Below are 21,665 nucleotides of genomic sequence, written 5' to 3'. Positions count from 1 at the left end.
TCAAGAGGCCACTGACGAGGGCCAATAAGATCACAGGAAGAATTCCATCCAGAGAAACAGCGATGTTTGGAGGGGGAGGAGGAGGTAAGTGTTCTGTAGTGTCACGGCTGTCTTAATGATGTCCTGGGGTGGGAGCTGGAGGCTACACTTGCAGCCTCAGGCTTGCTTTCTTTGTGCTCTGGTTCATTCCCTTCAGGATCCCGAAATGATACATTCTTTGTTCCCAGGACTCCTGTCCCCCAAACAATGGCAGGCCATGCACCAGACTCTTCACTGATCTGAGTGGAACATGTAAATCCCACAAGACTTTTCTGCACCTGTGAAGCCCACCTCAGAGGTATATGGGACTGCAATGGAACTTCAGACAGGGTCCCAACTGATAGCCATAATGGAAGACAGAACAGGTAGTGGGCATATCCTTGTCCAGGTAGAGAAGTTTGGGGTGTCATTCCTGGGATCCTTGAAGGGTTCTGAGGGCTGCATGGGGATGAGGGAGTGCCCAGGCTTCAGGACAGAATAGCAGCCTCAGAGGCTGTACCTATTTATAGACATCACAAGACTCCTGGGGCAAGTGTCTAGTCTATGAAGGTGGGGGGGGCGGTCAAGCAGGCTGAGAGGGCAGTGGGAGAAACATCCAGGCCTTCTCTAACCTCCATGATTTTATCTTGTCAATGCAGCCACCCCCACCTGTGCTCCCATTTGCTCAGGGAACCCATTGAGGATGGGTTTGGTCCTCCTTGGTGGCTCCTTACTCCTCCTACCTAGGAGGTACACACATGAATCCCTGGTTGCTCTGCAGTCAGGTGTGGGGTGGTGAAGACACACACCTACCTACCTTCCCCACCTCTCCAGCCTGGGTTATCTGCCACATGGAGAAAAAGTGCCAGTCCCTTGGAATTTACAGATCTCTCAGATTCCTACAGAGTCAAGACCCCAGTCCTGCTCTGGCTAGCTGTGTGACCTGGGAAAGTCCTGCTGCTCTCTGGGTCCCGAGGATGGGACTGCTAAGGGATAACCCTTTGCCCTCAGGATTTGTTACTCACCATCTTCCTGGCGCCTCAGACTGGCAGGTGCCAGCAGTCCCCTTCAAACCTTTACAAGTCAGGGCTCTCTCTCTCTAGATACCTTCTGCTTTTTGTCATGTTGCTTCCTCCTCATCCTATGTCTTGGTTCATGTTTCTCTTCCCTGCCCCGGATAAATGGGCCCATGACAGCAGGGATGGCATGTTCCTGGTCCCCTCCTTACTTGACTCTATGAAGGTAGGTTCATAAATACCGGAGCATCATAAGAAGTGCTGCTAGGTAGTGGTAGATCAAGGAGCTTCAAAAGTACAGAGAGGGGGCTGAGTGGATGAGTACTTCCCTAACTTTTTGGGACAACAAAACAGAACACAAGAAAGAAAGCAGAAAAGTGAAAAAAGAAGAAAAATACTAAAAAACTAAAAAGGTAGCCTGGCATGGTGGCGCACAACTCTAAAATGCCAGCACTTGGGAGGCAGAAGCAGGCAGATTTCTGAGTTCAAGGCCAGCCTGGTCTACAGAGTGAGTTCAGGACAGCCAGGGCTACGGAGAAAGCCTGTCTCAAGAAACAAAAACAGAAACAAACAAATATCAAAAAAGAGGGACTGGAAAGACACCTCAATGGTTAAGTGCACTGTCTGCTTTTCTAGAGGACCCAGGGTTCGATTCCCAGCATCCACAAGGAAGCTCACAACTGTCTGTAACTCCAATCCCAAAGGATCTGATTCCTTCTTCTGGCTTCTAAAGGCACTGCATGCAGGAGATACACAGAGGAACACATAGACACAAGACAGCCATACACATAAAATAATAATAATGGGGAAAACCAAAAACTTAAAAAGAGGAGGCCCAGTGGCTCAGAACTGTCTGTAACTCCAGTTCCAGGTAGCTAATGGGCCTGGCCTCTGCAGGCACTAGCAGTTACATGCATATATTCACACGCAATATTTTCATACTGTCAAAAATAATAAAATAGGCCAGATGGTGGTGGTGCACGCCTTTAATCCCAGCACTCAGGAGGCAGAGGCAGGCGGATCTCTGCGAGTTTGAGGCCAGCCTGGTCTATAAGAGCTAGTTCCAGAACAGGCTCTAAAACTACAGTGAAACCCTGTCTCGAAAAACCAAAAAAAGAAATAAAATAAAATAAAATAAATAAGATGAGGCCTGAAAATGTAGATTAGTGGTCGAGTGCTTGCCTAACATGTAGGATGACAAAACACGAAGAGAAAGAAAGAACAACTGGATGAAAGAAACTTAAAAATATAAGAAGAGGGCTGGGATGGAGCTAGTGGAACAGCATGAGCAGACTGTGCAGGGGCCAAGGTGCAATCCCCAGTTCTCTAAAAAAGTAAAACCTAAAATGAAAAAGGAGGAGGGTTGTGAGGCCACATTACTCCCTGACTCTGTGACTCTGACTTTGGGATCCTTACTTCATCCCTGAGGGTCTTGGATCCCCCATTCCTAATGAGAGATAAATGAATAACTGAGACTATCCCTACCAAGGTTCTAAGTATGACATAATTTGGTCACACAAAGAATCTGGCATGTAGGAACCACCAAAGAGGTGCTTGGAAGTTCTTGGGACTCAGAGGTTTTTTTTTTTTGGGGGGGGGTAACCAAGGAGATGAAGGGAAAGTATTCCCCAGCCACGCCAGATTCCTTAAACATGCCAGGCTCCTCTCCGCCAGGCCTTTGCACCTACTGCTCCTACCACGTGGTGGGCATTTTCCACCATTTATTTCATGCTCTACCTCAAATACCACTCCCTCAGGAGGCTTTCCCCAGGTCTCCCAGGCATGATCCTGGCACTCTGGTTAAGATCTGCATAGCCTCCATCATCACCTCCCCTTAGGACATCTGTCCAGTTGTTTTCCATTTATCTTCCCTTCTAGGATACCAACCCTGGAAGGACAGGAACTCTTGCCTCTCTGTCGTGGTTAGTTTCTCCAGCACCCAGAACAGAAACTGGCACTCAGCAGGTGCTCCGTATTTAATGAATGAATAACGATTTGTGAAGTAGGGACAGTGTGAGCTATCCTTGTACAGGGCAGAGCAAGGCAGACAGAGGTGACAGGCATCTCTAATGCCCCAGTTTCTACTTCACCACTAGAGGGCACAAGCTGTTTTGGCCCAGGGCTCAGGAGCTACACTCCATCAAGACTGCAAGGAGCTGCGTGAGCTACACTGATGGGAACAGGTTGACCCCTGAGGAACAAGTGGGCTTTGGGCCAAGAGCTCAAGGTGCTGGTACGGGTATTAGAATACAACTGCTGCCTAGCTCAGAAGGAGGGAGTCAGGCCACTCCAAGTATGTTTCTAGTTCCTCTGGGCAACTGCGATACAGTCATGGGCTCCCAAAGGAATTTGTTTTCATAAGAGCAAAATAAAAAGCAAAGCACAGCACCAGGAGAAGGCTCTGGACATTAAGCAGAATTCGAATCCCAACCCTTGCTAAGTAGGGTGACTGGGCTCTCTCTGAGCCTTGGGGACTAAGCGGGATGTTTCCTTAGGGCCACAGAGCCCTCTTACCAGAAATGACACTGCGGCCATCCAGAAGGTCTCGTGGTCCTTCCTTGGTGATAGGCAGGTAATGAGTAGATCGAAAAATATCACCTTCCCCCTCAGCAGCCTCAGCCCCACCCTCGATGTCCTCTCTGGGAGCTGGGCCAGGCAGTCTCTCTGGGCCTCGAGGACGATCTGGGGCAGCCAGGCCACCTGCCAGTAACCCCTCCATGGGTGGTAGCCGCTGATCTTCACTCAGTACCTGGCAGATTCAGCGGGACATTGTGGCCCTGGGGACAAACAAAGAGAAAGCCTTAGGAAAAGCAAGAAAGGAATTGTGTCTCAGTTTTCCCCTCCCTCAACACCCCAGTCCTTACCTTTGAGGCCTATTGCCTCAGTTTACTTCTCAGTTGAAGTGAGGGGGTAAATGGTGTTGAGGCCCTTTCGCATGTATCATAACCCCATCACCTCCACTGTTAGCCTGCTTCACCACACCACACCTTTCTCTTCTCCCAGCTTCTTTGCAGCCTTCATTTACCTCACACACACATGCACTCAGTCACCCCAGTCTTCCCTCTAATCCTTCTACCTCCCCCTAGTCTTCCCTTTGCTCACTTACAGCTTCACCTCTCCAGCTGCTTGCTGGCTTTCCTGGACCTGCACAACCTATGACCATGCCTCCAGTTTCCAGGAGCCCAGGCACTTCCACACTCCCAGCTCCTGAATGCACTGTCTGAAGTGCCCCTATCTTTGCCCTTACACTTTTCTCACTTTTGTTGCCCCATGTCAATTACCCCTACACTTTCCCCACACTCGACCCTTCTCCTTGTAAGGTTATCCAGAGTTAACCCCTTAACCTCTTCACAGCCTCAAGTGACCCCACCATTAACCCTTTCCCTTCTCCTCAGCATGATCTCTCATGCATACTAAGCCTGGGCTCCTCCACCCTGCCACCTTCCAAAAATATTGGTTGCATCCTCCACCGATATTGGTTGCTCTGGCCCGAGGATGAAAGAGACCGATGGGGTTCCTGTTTCAGAAATAAGGACCCTGGCGGGGGGGAGGGGGGCCGGCTGTCCTCTCCACCTATAAATACCTTCAAGGTAGAGCAGAAAGTGAAGGGCAGGAATGAGGCGCTCTCCCGAGGGAGATGGTGGTGAGGCCGGGCCCAGGCAACCGGGGCGGGGCCGGGTCTCCAGGCCTGGTAGCAGGCGTTGCCCTCGGGGGCCTGGGTGCTCCCGGGGGGCCTATACAGGGTGGGTTGACAGTCTTGGCAGGAGGGGTCCCTGTCCAGGCCTGGAGAAAGCACCTGCGGGTGCCTACTGGGGTAGGCACTGCCGGCCGGGGATCGGGTAGGACCGCAACTTCGGAGCACTTTGGCAGCTTGGGGAGGGGGCTCCGGTCCGGATGGTCGTTCCCCACCCCAGCCCCTCAAGGGTCGCAGAGGTAGGGGTGGCGCTGCGCGGACGCACCCCGCGGGGAACCTAGGGTCCCGGGAATGCGCCCTTCGCCCGTGCACCTCGGGGCGGGAGACCCCGCGGGACGAGCCGAGGAAGGGGGGGGAGACACCTGCCTCGAGACCCCCGCCCCTCCCCCCACCTGTACGGCCCCGCCCCCAACCAGGCCCCGCCCATGCAGGCCCCGCCCCGCCCCCCGCCTCAGGGGGTCCCGCCCGTCCGGGCCCGGCCCAGGCCTCCCCCTCCTCGCTCCAGCTCCGCTCCGCCCGCGAGTTCCCAGGCTGGGTCTGGCCTCACCCGGTAGGCGTCGCCGCCGGCTGGGAACTCCCCTCCTTCGTGCGGCCGTCGCCGCCGCTACAGCTGCAGCGGCTCTTGGTGCCGGTGCCACGGCCTCCGCAGCTGCCGCCACCGCCGCCTCCACCGCTCGGGGGACATTGTCCCTTTAAATCGCTCCCCCCGCCGCCCCGCCCCCCCGGCGCGCCGCCGTGACCTCAGCGCGACAGCCCCGCCGCGCCGCCATGATGAGGAGGTCTGCCCCCCCTTGTGCCACTCCGGGGGGGGGGGGGTCCAACGGGCGCGCCGCCATATTGGGAGTGGCCAAGCAGGTCACTCTTAAAGAGTCCTCAGGACCTGAGCGTGTAGGGAGGGGCTCTGTTACCTTAACAACATCTTGTCCTTCTGCACCCCACTGGTTCTTCCTACACTAGGTTTGTTAGTAACACCAAAGGAGTGGAAAGGAAACAGAGAAGTTTTCCTTTGGGTCATTCTTAGATCATTGAGGACCCCACCCAGGCAGTCTTTAGCTTCCAGTCTCTTCTAACCACATGGTCCCTTGTCTTTCTTCATTGTTTACATTGGGCTTCAACATCTCCAAGACCCTAGAACAACTTTATATCTGTCTCGAAGGCTAAGCTCTCCTTCACCTAGTCTTCAAGATCTCAGCCACCAGAATAGCTCATATACACACATCACAAGCTGGTTGTGTTCTCCCACTCATCACCAATTGTCCACCTGTTTATCCACATGCTCAATCTATCAACCACTCAACAATTCAGTAATCAAATCACCTATCCATCCATCCATCCATCCATCCATCCATCCATCCCTCTAAACACCTATTCATCTATCCAAAAATGCACTTAACCTATCCACCCATAACCCATGTACCAACCCATTGCTTCAGCAACCAAGTATCTATTTATTCATACAATAAAGGGATTCAACAATCCTACCAGCATCCACCCATACAATCACCCATCGATTGTGTACTTATCTTCTCCAAGCGAAGAAGACAGGAGTTCGTGTCTATATACTTTATTGTTTTCCCATGGCTCATTTGGGAGTCCCCCAAAACCTCAATAAATGTGAGATGTGTATGTGTGTGTGTGGTGTGTACATTTGATTACTCATTTAGTTCAAGTATTAGTTTCCTATTACGAGTCAGTCTTCTCTAAGTAGACCTACCTATTATGATTAGTGACCTGCCTTACACATCTACCAGGTCAAACATTCATTGGATGCTAACCTAGTCATCTGCCTACTGTTTTATCTATCTTACCCTTTTATCCGTGAGTCAAATGCCTGCCCATTACTCAACCAGCCACAGAACTCAACTGTATTCTCCCCTTACACTCCCTTCCTTCATTTGCCTCCATGCCTGGATTGTGATTTGGAATCTAGAAAGATTCTATCACTTGTGGGGCCTGAGATACTGATAGAGGATGAGGAGGGTGGAAGGTCTGTGCTTCGCTGAAAAGCACACGCTTCCCATAATAGTGATTAATACCTTTTATTGAATACCTTTAACTAGGAGTTGTGCACTCTGTAGAGAATTTTGGATACATTTCACAGATGAGGGAATGGAATCTCCTAGAGTAATGGCTTAGGTCACAGCAATGATGAGAGTCTGCTTATTACTCCCATCTTTGGGAGGCTTCAAACCAGGTAAGAATTTGGGAGAGATGGAGAACTAGGAATGATCTCTGATTAATCATTTGTAGGGGCAGAATTTTACTGAGATGAAGATTTACTGGATAACCTCACAGTATCCCACTCTGCCTCCACTAATGACCATGAAGGGCTGAGGCTCTCTTGGCTTCCAGACCACGTGGAGTGGAATGAGAAACTCAGGTGCCCATTGACAGCTCAGCCCCATTGACACATGGCATTTTGAGAGGCGGGGGCTGGCTCCGGGATCCTGGTGTCCTTGAAAGAAGCTGTAGGCTGTGGAGGGTATCCCTTAGTTGGTTCTGAGTACATTCCATCTCAGTCAGGCGGTGCTCCTGGGGAGGTAATGGAAGTGGGTTTGGAGTTGAGGTGGGGGTGTTCACCAAACAGATTCCCCACTCCCCTCCTATCTCAGGCAAGAATCTTACCAGATTTTTCAGCCTGTGACTTCCATTGCTCGGAAGACTACTCTCAGAATCCAACTTTGAGATCCTGTGGGGGTCATAGGCAAGACAGGGGAAAGGTCAAAAGCTGAGAAAATCCCTTCCATCCTGGATGGACAGCCAAGAATCCATCCAGTGATTGGGGCTTGGAGTGGAGTTGGGGTTTGTTCAGACCAGAGAGCAGAGTGTATCGGAAGCAGGGACTGGCTCAGAGCTTGTCATAGCTAAGATGTGAAGACTAGCCAAGTGGTGCAACCCTGGAACTGGAGCACTCAGAGGATAAGGCAAGAGGACTGAGAGTTCACGGTTAGCTTGGGCTACATAGCTAAATCTTGCTTCACAGAAGGAAAAAAAAAAACAAAGGGAGACAAAAAGATAGAATAATTAATCAATCACTATTTGAAGGCGGAGACTGACCAATGGGTGGGAAGGGCCCAGACGGTCCAATTGGGTTAAGAGGAACTGGTTGAAGGTAAGTAAAAGCACCAGTCAAAGACAGGTGTGAGAGAGGCTGCTGGGGCCAGGGCTGGTGACTTGGAGGTTGCTCATCTATGGGTTGGAGCTGTTAGAAGCTGGGGCTGGGCCGGTGGGGGAGGGACTTTCTGGGTGAGATTTGGGCAGCCCTGACGAAGAGGCAGGGACTCACCCAGCTCCCAGTCTGGAGTCCAGATCCTGCAGCTGACTGCGCAGCTGCTCCTGCTGCTCCGTCAAGGCCTGGATGTGGGTACTAAGCGACTCCACAAGACGGGACAGAGCTTTCTGTTCCTCGCGGAGTGCAGCCACCTCGCACTGTATCTCTGCCAGCTGTAGGGAGATAGGAGCTGTAATCTGACCCATCCTCAGGTCCCTTCCTCATTTTATCACCTTTCTACTCTGATAGAGAACAAGTATGGCCTCGGGGGCCGGGGATGGGGGGGGAGTCTCAGAGTCAATTAGACGAGTACTAAGGTCCTTTCTTAGTTCCATTTCTATCCGCCCCACGCCCAGGCTAGAATTTGGGCGGGATGTCACCTTGCCCACCGGTCGATGCGTTCCCAAAGCTTGGTATCGGTCCCCAGGCTGATCCAGCTGGCGCTGCCATGGCACCGATGGCTTTCGAGGCAGCGAGGCAGAAGCTCCAGTCCAGGCTCGTCCGCATGGCACGGGACCAGTGCGTAGTGAGTCTTTGAGTCTTGGCCTGGGACCTGCAGAAGGGCGGCGGCGGGCAGGCCGTCTGGCAGGGACGCTCTGTGTGCGCTGCACCTGCCGGGGCCGCTGCTGGGAGGGTTCCTCATCTGGCCGCCTACGGGCCCAGCTCCCTGCCCCTTGAAAGCTGCGCAGAGATTGGCTCTTGGAAATGAGAGGGGTGTGCTTGGGGAGGTCTCGAGGTGGCAGAAAACCGGGTTTCTCCCCTGAAGAGAAGCTGGAGGCGGGATGTGGAAGTTCAGACCCTCAATTGATCCTGGAGATGACGCTACCCCAGCCTAAAGCCAGAAATGACCCCACTTTTTACATCAGTATAACTATCTCTTAGGACCACACTTTGACCTATGACTTTGCTGAGAAACTATCCTTAACTTCTGACTTCCATCCCAATCTAATCTTTTCTCCCTCTCTAGCTTTGACTCTGACTTGTGACCCCATTTCTAACCTGTGACCCCTTGACTAGCCCTATTTGTCCTAAGCCCTAAGCTTGATCTTCGCTTCTCTGACCTTTGTAGTATCTTGTCTCTAAGATTTGACCCCATCCTCAACCTCTGACTCATGGCCTTCACCTCCCCCACCCCAGAGCTACTTTCCCTGTCCCTGGAGGTGACTCTTTGTTTATCTCTGACAGGACTCTCCCAATCTTGGACTCTATCTGAGTCTGTGAAGATTTACTCTTTGACCACCTAGAGAGCCAGTTCCCTGCCTGTCTTCTTACATTATGCCTTCTGCAGCCTCTGACCTTTGATCCCAACGTGATTCTGCTCCTGGCATTATTAATCTTAACATAGGAACCCCTCCTGCCACCCACGAGAACCTAGGCCAGACTTGGGGTTACCTGGAATGAACCTGGGTGGGGATCTGGGGAAGACGCATTGGCACAGACACTGGTACAGGACGGCCCTCTTCTATGGCTCGAAGAATGGTGGGCAGTGGTTCCAAGCTGTCTTGGGTTGTCTGTCAAGGCATACAAGGAAGACACCCTGTGAACTCTCTGGCACCAACACTTCCCAGCCTTCTTGCCTTTCTACCCTACATCCACGGTTGGGATTCAGGCCACACCTGGTCAAGCTCAGCAAAGATTGTGCAGAGCTGGACATGAAGAACTGCCAACTGGAGGGCCAGGTCTCCACTGCCCTGGTAGCCACTGGGTGTGGCATTTGCATCCACCACAGCCACCTGGTCCAAGAAGTGTTGCATGGCTGGTCCATGATCTTCCAAAAAGCTATTCATAAAGGCCATGTAGGCTTCCTTCTCACCAAACCTGCGTTGGAGCCAAACTGGTTGAGTCATGACAGACACCTGCCAACTCCCTACTCCCTGGTCCCGTCATCACCCCCACATTCTCCCAGCACCTACGGAGCATGGTTGGCAAGATTCTGGATGACCTTGGCGATGAGTGTAAGGGTTCGGGCTGGGCCTGGGGCTGGGTGCTCTGGTGCCAGGCCAAAGAGGCTGGGTGCCAAGATAGCAGGGCATAGGAGCCTTAGGAAGAGAGAGGCACACACCAGTCGGGGGCCCAGTGCCTCGGAGCCACGTGCTTGGCATGCTTCTCGCCAGCTTGAGAACACAGTGCCCAGCTCTGCTGGGAACCAGCTGGGGCAGAAGAAGCAATGGTTAGAGGAACAGGATAGAGAGGCATAAAGGTCATGCATGATCACAGTTATAAGTCCAGAGGTCTGGTGTATAGGAAACACTACATGGCTTGTCTATGATCTATGATTCATGAAGCCTGTGTGTGCTTTCTTTTCGTTGGGCCTATTGTTTGGATTGCAGGGATGAGGCTATTTGGGATAACAGCACCTGTGGCTTGGGCCCCAGAGGCTCAGAACTTATAGCATAAGTGTGGCAACCTCTGAAGTCTATACTCTTAGATTTGGGCAGATAAGATCACGTGGGAACAGTGGTCCTGAGTTTGGGGTAGAGTTATAATTTCACATGAGAGTGAGGTGCCTGAGTATAATATGACTTCAGATGAGGCAAAGTTACAATGTCATAGGATTAGGCATGCAAATTATCCTAGGGTCAGAAGCTGAGGGACTGAATGCTCGTGTTTCCTATAATCAGTTTCATGAGATTTAGAATACAGGCTCTCTTAAGGTCAGTAATTGTGGGATTAGGATAATGCATCATCTGAAATTAAAATCTTATGTTGACCAAGGTTAAGCAGTCAGAATCATTTGTGGTTAAAAGCAAAAGAAGTGGGTCCTTAGGTTACTTGGGGTTAGGTTAGGTATGGCATGAGTGTAGGGTTTGCCAGATACAAAAAACAAAACCAGGGCAGCTATATTTGACTTCATATAAGCATATCTCAAATATGGAATCAAATTTAACTGAGTGCCCAGCATTTTGTTGGTTGGCCAGGGCAGCACAGGGGCTGAGAGGCAGGGCTGGACTCAGTTGCTGGGTCCGTGATTCTCACTTGTAAGAGTTGATGATGGCTTCAAAAACCTCCTCACAGCTGTTTCGGAGTCTAGCTTGGTGCTTGGACAGCTCTGGTGGAGGGCACTTGCTGGGGTCCACTTCACAGTCCTCGGTGGAGGCACAGAGACACCGCACAACTTCCCCTGCGGTCCAGAGCAGACAGTCTAAGGTCATGAACCCAGATGCATCACACCCAGCCTCCAACCCTATCTCCAACTTACTCTGGAAGCACGTAACATCTTGGGGGAATAGCAAGGCTCCACTCCCATCCAAAATTCTAGCACCCGCAAGGCACCATTCACTCCCAGAAGACAGGTCACTAGGGGTTTTCTGAACCCCTGGCACCAATCCCTCTCTCAACTTACCCAGGGTCTCCTGGAGGTACTCCTGTGCCACCAGTTTCATGTATTCATCAATGGCCTTGGTGGCTAAGGTATTTTCTCGGAATAGCAATGCTTCTCGGCCTCCACAGCGCGCCAGCTCTGCGGTGCCTAGGTCTGTCACTAATGCCTTTGGAGGACAGGGATCACACAATGAATGAACGTCGGAATCCCAACCATTGAGCCAACTTTCATACCTACGCACAGCCCTTGTCCCTTCCTGCTGATATTCAGGCACAGGCTCAGCTTTTAGATGAAGCCACAGACTCCACCTCTCACAACAGAAATGGAGCCTAGTAGCGTTAGAGGCTCACCTCTTGCCCCTCCCCTCTCGCTGAAGTTCAGCCTTACCCCTCTCAGGTGAAGTTCAGGGTCTGCCTCTCACAATTCAAGTTAAAGCCTCATCCTTAGCAGCTGAAATTCCAGACTAGCCTCAAGTAGTCAAAATTCAGGAGTCTCCCTCATTGGTTAAGTGTAGGTCCCGCCCCTCATGATGCCCTGCCCTGATGAGCACTGTATAGACCCTCCCTTCCCAGCACAACTCAGAAAGTGCTATCCGTCTGCTCTGGGGCCACCTATCTGCGTAGTCACGGCTCCTCACCTGAGCCCGGCCAGTGGCCCGTAGCACGCGCACCATGGCTGCTGCCAGCTCCTCCTTGGCTTGAGCAGACAGCGCGGACTCCAGCGCCTCACACAGGCGCGCATAGTGGAAGGTGAGGAACTCGGCCAATTCCTTGTAGCGCTCCGACGGCAGAACGCGCAGACGTCGCACCCTTATCCGCGCCCGTAGAGCGGCGGCGGCTGGCGCCCCTAGCACCGGAAACCAGCGCTCCAGGCCCGCCGCGGGCGCTCGGGGGATGCTCACCTCGTCCAGCTCCAGCGCTACCCTGCCCACGGCTGCACCTGTAGGGCCTGCTCCGCGTAGCCTCAGCGACAGGCGACGAGCTGGTGGCAGTGCTTCGAAGTGGAAGCGCTCAGCCCAGAAGAGCTGACCTGGGCCAGCCCGCGGAGCTGTGCGTGCCAGTAGCGCCCCGTCCAGCCACAGCTCCGCACGCACTCCGGGTGCCGCTGCTCGGGGCAGCCCCTTGGCCTCGTGCACCCAAACGGTCAGCCACGTCTCTTGCCTCTCCGCATTGTCCTGCGTGCGGGAGTGGGGTATAAGTTGTGTTTTGGAGGTGTCTGGGCTCCAAGACGCGCACTGAGACTCCACGTTGCGCACCGCAATCCGGAGCCTTGCCCACAGTGAAATCGCAGGACCCCTTAGCGAAGAGGCTGGGGCCACGATTGTCTGGGAGATGCTAAGCAAAACACATTTAGCTTTAGGGAGTGTCGCACACATCGGGGCTTAGATATAAAAGGAGTAAGGACTTTTCGACTACTTGGTAGGCTGACCTGGGGAGCAAACAGATACAGAACTGGATGCGGGAACAAGTCTGACATTCATGGGGTTGGTGGTTGCACAGGTGTGGACGAGGCGGGTGTGTGTACGAGAGGGTTTGGGGCAAACAGCTTTGGGTGGCATGTCGGGGGTGGCTGGCTTGTGAGAGGGCTTTTTGTGTCCATCCCTTCCCCCTCAATGACCTGGCTGGGCTGGAACTGCCGACGAAGGTCCTCGATCCAACGGTCTCTCTCAGCGCTGGAGCGACAATAGAAACAGCGGCTCCCGCCGGCCCAGGTTACCTATTGGATACGGGATTCAAGAATTTAAAAGAGGCTAACGTGAAGCCAAGAGTTTAGTAAAGGCGAACGTAGGTTCCTCTTTTACCTGGAAGCAGTATGGCTCCCCCAGGAGGCTAGAATGCAGTGGCCAGACTCGCACATTCTTCTCAGCACCCAGGTCCAGCTCAGAGAGTGTGGCCAGAGATTCCCTGGAACCCAGAGCACTGGGGGGTCTGGAGCCAGGCAAGGGGAACAAGTGGTCATTCCTTGCTCACTCAGACCTTTCTAATCCCTAGCCACCCTAGCTGCTGTCCCTTTCTGGCTCTTAGCATTTGACCTGCTATTTCCTTCCCTCTGTGGCTTAATTTCCATGCATTCTTTGGAGTGCCCAGATCCAGGGTGTTCAGATAGCGTCTAATCCAGAGACCACTCCCACCCTTCAACCAAGAGATGAGAAAATGCCTTGGATCTATATGGTTCCAAGTTCACCCGGTATAAGACAGAATAGAAAGAACACGGGAAGCATGGGATGAAGGTGAGGCTAAGGAACCCAGAGGTGAAGATTGGCATAACGTTGAGCCTCAAGCCCTCCAGTTTCCCAGAGACTTACCCATCTCGAGGGCCATGGGCTCCCAGCTCTGACCTGATCCTTTTCTTCTCCTTCAGCCTCTTGAGTAACCCCTAAGTGGGAAGAGAAGTATGTGAGCCAGGTAGAACCCTGCACTCTCTCCTCTGCTCTGTCCTCTCAGAGTGTCCTTCAGGTTCTGCTAGTCTTGGAGGACCCAGCCCATGACCAGGTTGCACTAATATCTGTAACCAGCAGATGACACTTATATTTATGTTTTACAATACTGGGGATCAAATTCAGGGCTTCATGAGGGACAAATGATCTCAAAACAAGAGCTGTCTTCATGCTATCCCCCCGCCCAACAGCTTGTATTTCTTTCCCTTCCCTTTCCTCCCCTCCCTCCCCCTTTCTTCCTTCTTTCCTTAGTCATGCCTTTTGAGTTAGTATCCAAGGAAGCCAGTGCACAATAGAGGTCAGCAACCATCTGCATGGTAAAAGAGGGCAGGGGCTGCTGAAAAAGCCCAGAGTGCCAGGGAAGGCACATGCAGGCTTTCGTTCAATATCCAAAAAAAGTGATAGAAGGAAGGAAAAGGAAAAGTTATACTTTTTGAGTTAGAACTTAGTAAAATAGGCAGGCTTCCCTTTCTTATGTTTACAATATTTTTCATGTGTCCTTGTGTGTGATATGCATGTGTGCATGTATGCGCATGTGTATGTGGATTCCTGAGGCTGGCATCAAGGATCTTCCTCACAGTCAGGCATGGCAGCACATGTCTTTAGTCCTAGCACTAGGGAGGCTGAGGCAGGAGGATCGCTATGACTTTGAGGCCAGCCTGGTCTTCAAAGCGAGTTCCAAGACAGTCAGGCTGGAACATAGAGAAACCTGTCTTGAAAAGAAAAACAAAGAATTCTTCTAAGGCACTCTTCACCAGGAGGCAGGGTCGCTCACTGCACCCAGAGCTCATTGATTTGATAGCTTGTTCTGGGGATTCCTTGTTTCCACCTTCCAAGTACCAGACTTACAGGCAGGCTGCCATGCTCCCCTAGCATTTGATGGGCATAGAGGATCCAAACTCTTGTCCTCCTGTGTGCCTGGCCAGTGCTCCCCAGCCCCAGCCCCAGCAGCTTGCATCTCTGAAAGTCCAGTCACTCACTTCCCTGAACTCTCTATAGACTCTCGGTAAAATAGAGAAGGAACAGGGTGTGGTGGCTCACATCTATAATCCCAGCACTTAGGATGCTGATGCAGGAGACTTTCTGAGAATCAGATGCCAGCATGAGCTACATACCAAGTTACAGAAAATTCTGAACTATAGTATGAAGCTGTTTTAAAAATATAAAACCTAGTGGGCAGTGATAGTTCACGCCATTAATCCCAGCACTTGGGGGAGGCAGAGGCAAGTGAATCTCTGAGTTTGAGGTCAGTCTGATCTACAGAGTGAATTCCGGGACAGCCAGGACTGTTACACAGAGAAACCCTGTCTCAAAAAAAAAATAATTAAATAATTAAATAAATAAATAACCTGGGTCTGGCATGGTGGTGTACACCATTAATCTCAGGGCTCAGGAGGCAGAAGAAGTTGGATCTCTGTGAATTCAAGGCCAGGGTGATCTATATAGTAAGTTCCAGTACAGCCAGGGCTACATAGAGAGACCCTGTCTATAAAACAAAACAAAACAAAAAAAGCAAAAGCTCCACAACCCCCCAAATATATAGCCAAAAAAGTAGGAATTTTCTCATTAGGTTTATTCAACCAAGAATAGATGCAGAGGGTCAGAACTGGCCAGTGACCAACCCATGATCCCTTTTTTCCTGGTCCTCCATGCTCAGGACTGCAATTCTTTTCTATTCAGGAGAAGGAGGTAGGAGGATCACAAAATTTAAAATAGTAGTCATTTTGTGTGTGTATGTGAATGTTTATTTTTTTAGGTAGTCTCAATATGTATCTCTGGCTTGTTTGGAACTCACGATGAAGTTCCAATGCTGTCTCAAGCAGCCCTGTCTCTGTCTCTGTGTACTGGGATTACAGGCATGCACTACCACACCTGGCCCTAATATCTATACTAAGTCTCCAGATTTAGTTAGATGGTACAGCTTGTGTGAGACCTTGTTCACCCTGGCCACTCCCCATCCTGTCACACTGGTTGCCATACCCGAACATTGTGGACTTGGTTGGAACCAGTAGCTTCAGGCTCAGTTTTTCCAGCAGTGCGATCTGCGGGAGGTCAGAGGTAGGAGGTTAAAGGGAGGAAGCATAGTAGTAGCCTATGAGTCGTTTTGAAAAGTTCTCAGTTCTGCAGCCTCCCCAGTCTCCCCAATTTACCTGGATCCCGGAGGTTTCCCATGGACGCCTGCATGCTGCTCTCCGAGCTGGCGCTTCCCATTCGGATTTGGCGAGGACCCTGTCCTCCCATAGAAGTTGGCGGTCAGAAAGGGGAGGCAACGGGTGAGGCGCACATTTCTGGTGTTTACCTCTCTGCTACTGCCTCTGCCCAGTTTCCTCCCCTCTCCTTCCTCTTTCTTACCTCCTCCTCACCGAGAAGCACCAGCCTTCCTTCGAGTAGGGTGAAACCCCCAATGTCCCAAACTGGCATGTCAGGAGTGGGAGGCTCAGGGATCCGTGCAACAGGATCCGGGGTTGTTTCCAACTCCGGCTCTGGGGAGAGGAGGGGATGCTGGTTACAGAGCCTCCCCTTTCTCCCTCTGACCTCCTATGCGTGTAGACAAGGTGCATTGTGCAGCAACCATGTCAGGCTGGGTGTCACTGGGCCGATCTCTACCTCTGTGGGGCTTGTTCTCATTAGCCCTAGAAGTGGACAATACCATGTATTTACCACTTTACCCGCCTTCTCTTGCCCAGTCCTTCAAAAATCATTTAAAGGGCATTAGAACTTAGGCCCAGAGAGGTTGATTGGCCTACCCAGAATCGGTTGAGTGGTGAAGCCAGGCTTCTAACACAACCACCTTTCTCTTAACCAAGACAGTGGGCAAGGCTGAGACTCAGGACACCCCTGTAACGCTAGGACCTGAATTGGGAGGATGCCAGTTTGTGCTACTGACAGATCTTATTCTAAAAGGAAGAAGGAAGGATGAGAATATGAGAATGAGGGGGTACAAACCTCTTACATAAATAACTAATCTGGGACCAGCAAGGTGGCCCGACAAGTAAGGGTGCCAGCCATGCGGGCCTGATGTGAATTCAATCCCTGGAACCCACGGAAAGGTGGAAGGAGAGCACCAGTTCTACAGAGCTACCCTCTGACTTCCACATGCACATGAGATAACTTCTCTAAGGTGGAAAGTCTTCAATTTGAGAAAGGTGGAGAAAAAGCAAAAGTGAACTGAATGGGAGTTTTCTTTCTTGGGCAGGTGGCGCTGGTGCGGAGTGGGCCAGGGAAGACTCCCCTCCCCACCCAAAAGAGGGCATCTGCACTAGATTTTGAACTGAAATTTGAATTTCACCCAGCCAAGCTGGAAGAGAAGGAAGCAGGAGTGTCTGAACAAAGGCTGGCAGATGGGGAAGAGCCAGGGAAATAAAGGGAAGGGCAAGAAAGACTGGAGGGAAGGTGTCGGCAACCGGTTAGGAACTAGCGTTTGTTTGTGGTACTGAGGACTGAGCCTTGTCCTAAGCATGTCCCCCATCAGTGGGCTACACTCAGTTCCCAACCGTGGGAGTAGTAGTAGCGAGCCATGGGAGAGAACACGCTAAGAAGGAGCAGGCTGCTTGGTAGAAAGCTCTGTCTGGACCTGTGTAGTGGACAACTAGGTACTGGACCCTGCAGGGCCTCAAAGAATGATTCGACAGGGCTAGGAGCTTAGCTCAGTAGCAGAGCCCTCGCCTTTCCTGTGTGAGTCCCTAAACTGGAAAAAAAAAAAAAAGAAAAAGAGAAATAGTTGGGCATGGTGGTGCACACCTTCAATCCCAGCAAATGGGAGGCAGAAACCAGCAGATTTCTGTGAGTCTGAGGCCAGTCAGATCTGCATAGCAAGAATCTGTCTCAGGAAGAAAAAAAAATTCCCTACAATATGAAGCCATTTTTCTAAACATAATACTATATGCTGATTGCCTTTTAAGACGCTTGTTTAGTTTGTGTTTGTACACACACTTGCCGTCACACCAGTGCAGGCCAGAGGACAGCCCGAATTCGTTTATTTATACGGGGAGTGGGAGAGGTCAAAGGTTCTCTCTTCCCACCCTGTGGCTCTCCGGGCTTACCACCAGGAGCCTTTTCTGGCGAGAGCCTCATTTGTTTTGAGATGAGAGTCTTGTTATCTAGTTCAGATCAATCATCTTCCTGCCCCTGCCTTCCAAGTGCTGGGATTATAGGTGTGCGTTACTATTTCTAGCTCTGAAATGAACGAAAGGAGTTTCAAAGATTTCTAGGAAAGAGCTGAACTAACCTTGTGCTTCCAGGAAACAAGGACTGAATCTTCTCACTTTATTTTCTACCCAGCTTCACCACTAGGGGTAATACAACTTTTTTTTTCTTTCTTTCTCGGCGATGGGTATAAAACCCACAATCCCACAGCCTTTCCCATGTTAAGCAAGTGCTCTACCACCGAGCCACATCCACAGCCTTAACTCTTTCCTACGAATGGATGTCTTGTACTGCATTCCTGGGTTCTAATCTTCATAGTCTCCTCTGTCTCCCAGTTCTCATTTGTCATCTTCACATTAACCCTCCCCCCTCCACACACACACACCGTCCCATTCTGTGAACTCTACAGGGCCTCACTGGAACCGCACTTTGCCCCTGCAACATAAATTAATACATACAGGTTCTTCTCTGACCTCAACATAGGTGCTGTGTTAAGGGAGATGGACTATGCCAACACTGAGGTACACACATACAAAACATATGAATAAACATGTTTGAATGAGTGAGTGTGCTCTTCAAGGCAGGGATGGGGAGTTTCAGATTCAAGGAAACAAAGTAAGACATAGGCTATAAGGCAGCTGAGATCCAGTCAATGGCTTGGTCAATTGGATACAGGAGACAACCATCGGGGCCATGAGCCATTGAGCATCCAGACGGCACTAAGGTGTGTCTGTTCAATGCCCCTTTCTCAGGCTGAACCCAGCTGCTTACAGGTCTTGCGAGTCTCCCTTACTCCAGTTTAGGGAGAAAGAGAGATGAGGGTTGCTGGGGGCCCCAGCCGCTTCCTGCTGGGCTTTCATACTCCCCACAACTTCCTGTGTCTAGAGGGCTGATGTTAGGTTGACAGACAAACACCCAGGCATCCGGCCACCCAGCCTGGCCCCAACTCGGGTAGAGGGGAGAACGTACCTGGGGCCTTGGGATTTGGTGTGGCCTCCAGCGGTGCCACGTTCTTGTGTCTCCCCCAGAAGGTCTTGGAAAGCCGGAGGCGATTGGACCGTGACACCTTAGGGGGTGCAGAGAGGACCCGACGAAATAGAGATCGAGGGGCTGGCTGGCTGCTCACCATAGGTTCTTGATGGCTTAGGGTCCTTCCCCAGCCCGCGAAGCGGCCCCAGCGGAACCCTCCAGAAGCCTTCTCCCCTCCACCTCCAGTGTGCCAGCGGTAGGATGCCAGTGGAGAGGGTGGCGCGGGCTGCGTTTGGACGGCTTCACTCGGCAGTGGTGGGTCCATGGCGGAGTCTCTGCTGCGAGACCAGAAGGTGACAGTTCTGCGCATTGTCTGCCCACATTCTGTCTTCATCTTGCCTGGTCTCTTTTCAGCTTTGCCTCCAAGGAACACTTTTGAGGGTGCCACACGTACACCGTCCCTTACCTTGATTTCCTGGCCAGTCCCAGAATCAGCAGCCGTCTGCACTGTGCTTAGTTAGCTTCCTTCCTCAGAACCTAGCTCCACGTGACCCTGCCTGTCTCTTCCCCCCTCCCTCTTTACAGTCAGGCTGGGAGGGCATGATGGGGGCAGGATGTGGAGGTGGGAGGGGTGGTAGTGCTGGCTTCTGGCGAGAAGGACAGGGCGGCAGGATGTACTTCTCTCTTTGAGCTTCAGTTAGTTGCCTTCTGTGAAATGGGAGCATGCTAGGGACCCCTGGAAATCTGCTGCTGGCCAGCATGTGGAAGGATTCACCTGTGTAAGGACGCTGCCATGATTTTATTGGAATAGATTTTATGTATGTATGTATGTATGCATGTATGTATGTATTTTTTATTTGGGAGGTGGGTTTGGTGAAGCAGGGTTTCTCTGTCTAACAGCTCTGCTATTCTGGTCTCGAACTCACAGAGATTTGCCTGCCTCTGCCTCTTGAGTGTTGGAATTAAAGGCGTGCACCACGGCTGCCCATCTTGGAATGGATTTTAAAAGAAGAATCAACATATACTATTATGTGCGTGGATGCCACAGTGGTGGTCAGAGGACAAGGAGTTAGTTCTCTCCTTCCACATTTAAGTGAGCTCGCAGGATGGAGTGCTGGTTTCCAGACTTATATGGCAAGTGTCATTACCCCCTGGGCCATTTGCCACCCTTTTCCACCTTAGGGGTGAAACCCAGGGCCTGAGGATGCAAGGCCTATGCTCTATCACTGAACCACACACCTGTCTTTTTTGTTTTTTATTGCACAGACTGGGCCTTGAGCTCATTGCATGTGTACCCTAGGCTGGCCTTTGACTTTGGTTCTTGAGTCTAAAGACTTGGCTGGACAGTCCCCCACCTCAGCGTTAGGGTGGAACAAAGGCCAAGCGTGTTCAGCAACAGCTGTAGCCATCACCGAGCCAAACTTTAGTTCTGATCCTCCCAGCATAATTGTCTAGGTCTCCTTTGACCCAGCCTTTCTCTTGCTAGGAAGACATCCAATAGACATGCCCACCAACACTGCAACTGATAACTTCAAAAGACCCGGGTGTTCACTGATGGCAGAACGAACACCCGGTGGCATCTCCATACTGAAGAGTGTCACATAGCCAGGGAAATGAGTAAGTTCTTGAACTAATGACGTCAGAAGAATCACAGTGCTGAACGAAAGCAAAAGCTAAAGCGTATATGCTGGGTGAGTCCTTTCATGTAGAGTTCTAAGCCTTGCGAGGCAGGAGGTTTTCCATGAGTTCAATGGCAGCCAGGGTGTGTTGCAAGACCCTGCTTCAAATAATAAAAAGGAAAAAATGAAGGAAAAAGTTCAGAACCAAGCAAATGAAGATACTACAAGTCAGGGAATTAGGTCAGGAATTTCAGTAGTGAAATTTGTGCACTGCCCTTGCAGAGGACCAAAACCTGTGCAGTTCCTAGACCGTGTGACTGTTAGCAGCTACCTGTAACTCCTGCTCCAAGGGATCACATGCCTCCTTGGGCATCTGTGCCCACTTACATGAGCACAAGTACCACACACACACACACACACACACACACACACACACGAGAATTAAAAATAGTAAAAATAAATCTTTTTAAAGAGTCAGGGAATCAGTTTCATTCAGAGGGGCTAGTGACTGAGTAAGGACATAAAAGAGACTTTTGGATGATGGCTTTCTTCGTTCTGTTTTGTTTGAGATGGGTGTCTATTGTATCCTAGGCTGGCCTGGAACTTGGTATGTAGACAAGGCTGGTCTTAAATTTTTGATCCTCCTGCCCTTGCCTCCCAAGTTCTGGGGTTATAGGTGTGCACTAGATATCCAGCCTGTTTTATTTGTTTGTTTGGTTTAATTTGATTTGTTTCCCCACTTGAACCTAGGGTTTCATTTATGTTAGACAAATGCTTTGTCAACTGATCTATATTTTTAGCTCCAATGTTTTTCTTTCCACAGAATCTTCTATGTATCCCAGGCTGGTCTTGAACCTTTGATCTTCCTGCTTCAGTGTCCTGAATGCTGAGATTTATCACTGTGATCAGTATTAAAATGCAACCCCACCGTGTGTGTATTGTGTGTGTGTATGTGTGTCTGTGTGCGTACATGTGTGTGTCTGTGTGTGTGAGTGTATGTGTGCATCTGTATGTGCATGAATGTGTGTGATGTGTGTCTCTGTGTGTGTGAGAGTGTGTGTGTGCATGTGTATGTGAGGATGTGTGTGTGTGCGTGTGTGTGTGTGTGTGTGTGAGGGTCTCCAGAGAGGCCAGACACATTGGATTCTCCTGGCGCTGTAGTCACAGCTGTTT

General features: G+C 51.0%; 2 protein-coding genes across 13 annotated transcripts in view; both read right to left on the bottom strand.

Moving 5' to 3' along the window:
* The window catches only part of Wiz (WIZ zinc finger), a 28,308-nt gene extending 22,896 nt beyond the window's left edge, over positions 1-5,412 (bottom strand). For 8 of the 12 annotated variants that reach the window (XM_041630204.1, XM_041630207.1, XM_041630211.1 and 5 more), the window contains exons 1-2: positions 5,276-5,412; positions 3,549-3,811 (exon numbers count right to left, since the gene is read on the bottom strand). In XM_041630204.1, the coding sequence (XP_041486138.1) occupies positions 3,549-3,753 (205 nt within the window). In that variant the 5' untranslated portion in view covers positions 3,754-3,811; positions 5,276-5,412. Of the gene's footprint in view, positions 1-3,548; positions 3,812-3,898; positions 4,186-4,617; positions 5,100-5,275 lie in introns of those variants that run through there. The other 4 variants (XM_041630205.1, XM_041630206.1, XM_041630210.1 and 1 more) reach the window with 4 other exon arrangements.
* A 790-nt stretch (positions 5,413-6,202) lies between these two features.
* Positions 6,203-19,343, bottom strand: Rasal3 (RAS protein activator like 3). Its single transcript, XM_041630388.1, has 17 exons — positions 18,874-19,343; positions 16,111-16,241; positions 15,909-15,987; positions 15,739-15,800; positions 13,627-13,697; positions 13,123-13,249; positions 12,939-13,037; positions 11,959-12,495; positions 11,343-11,487; positions 10,976-11,120; positions 9,913-10,149; positions 9,616-9,817; positions 9,392-9,510; positions 8,380-8,770; positions 8,015-8,172; positions 7,354-7,417; positions 6,203-7,260 (listed from the first exon to the last, which is right to left on the bottom strand). The coding sequence occupies exons 1-17, from the start codon at positions 19,265-19,267 to the stop codon at positions 7,105-7,107; spliced, it is 3,117 nt and encodes a 1,038-aa protein (XP_041486322.1). The 5' UTR covers positions 19,268-19,343; the 3' UTR covers positions 6,203-7,104.
* Between the last annotated feature and the right edge of the window lie 2,322 nt (positions 19,344-21,665).

This window comes from Microtus oregoni, unplaced genomic scaffold (assembly GCF_018167655.1).
Source record: "Microtus oregoni isolate MIOR12 unplaced genomic scaffold, Mior012 000034F_ref0000314, whole genome shotgun sequence".
NCBI classification, from domain to species: Eukaryota; Metazoa; Chordata; class Mammalia; order Rodentia; family Cricetidae; genus Microtus; species Microtus oregoni.
Note: the sequence above shows the minus strand (reverse complement) of the source record. Positions and strands in the feature narration are given on the sequence as shown.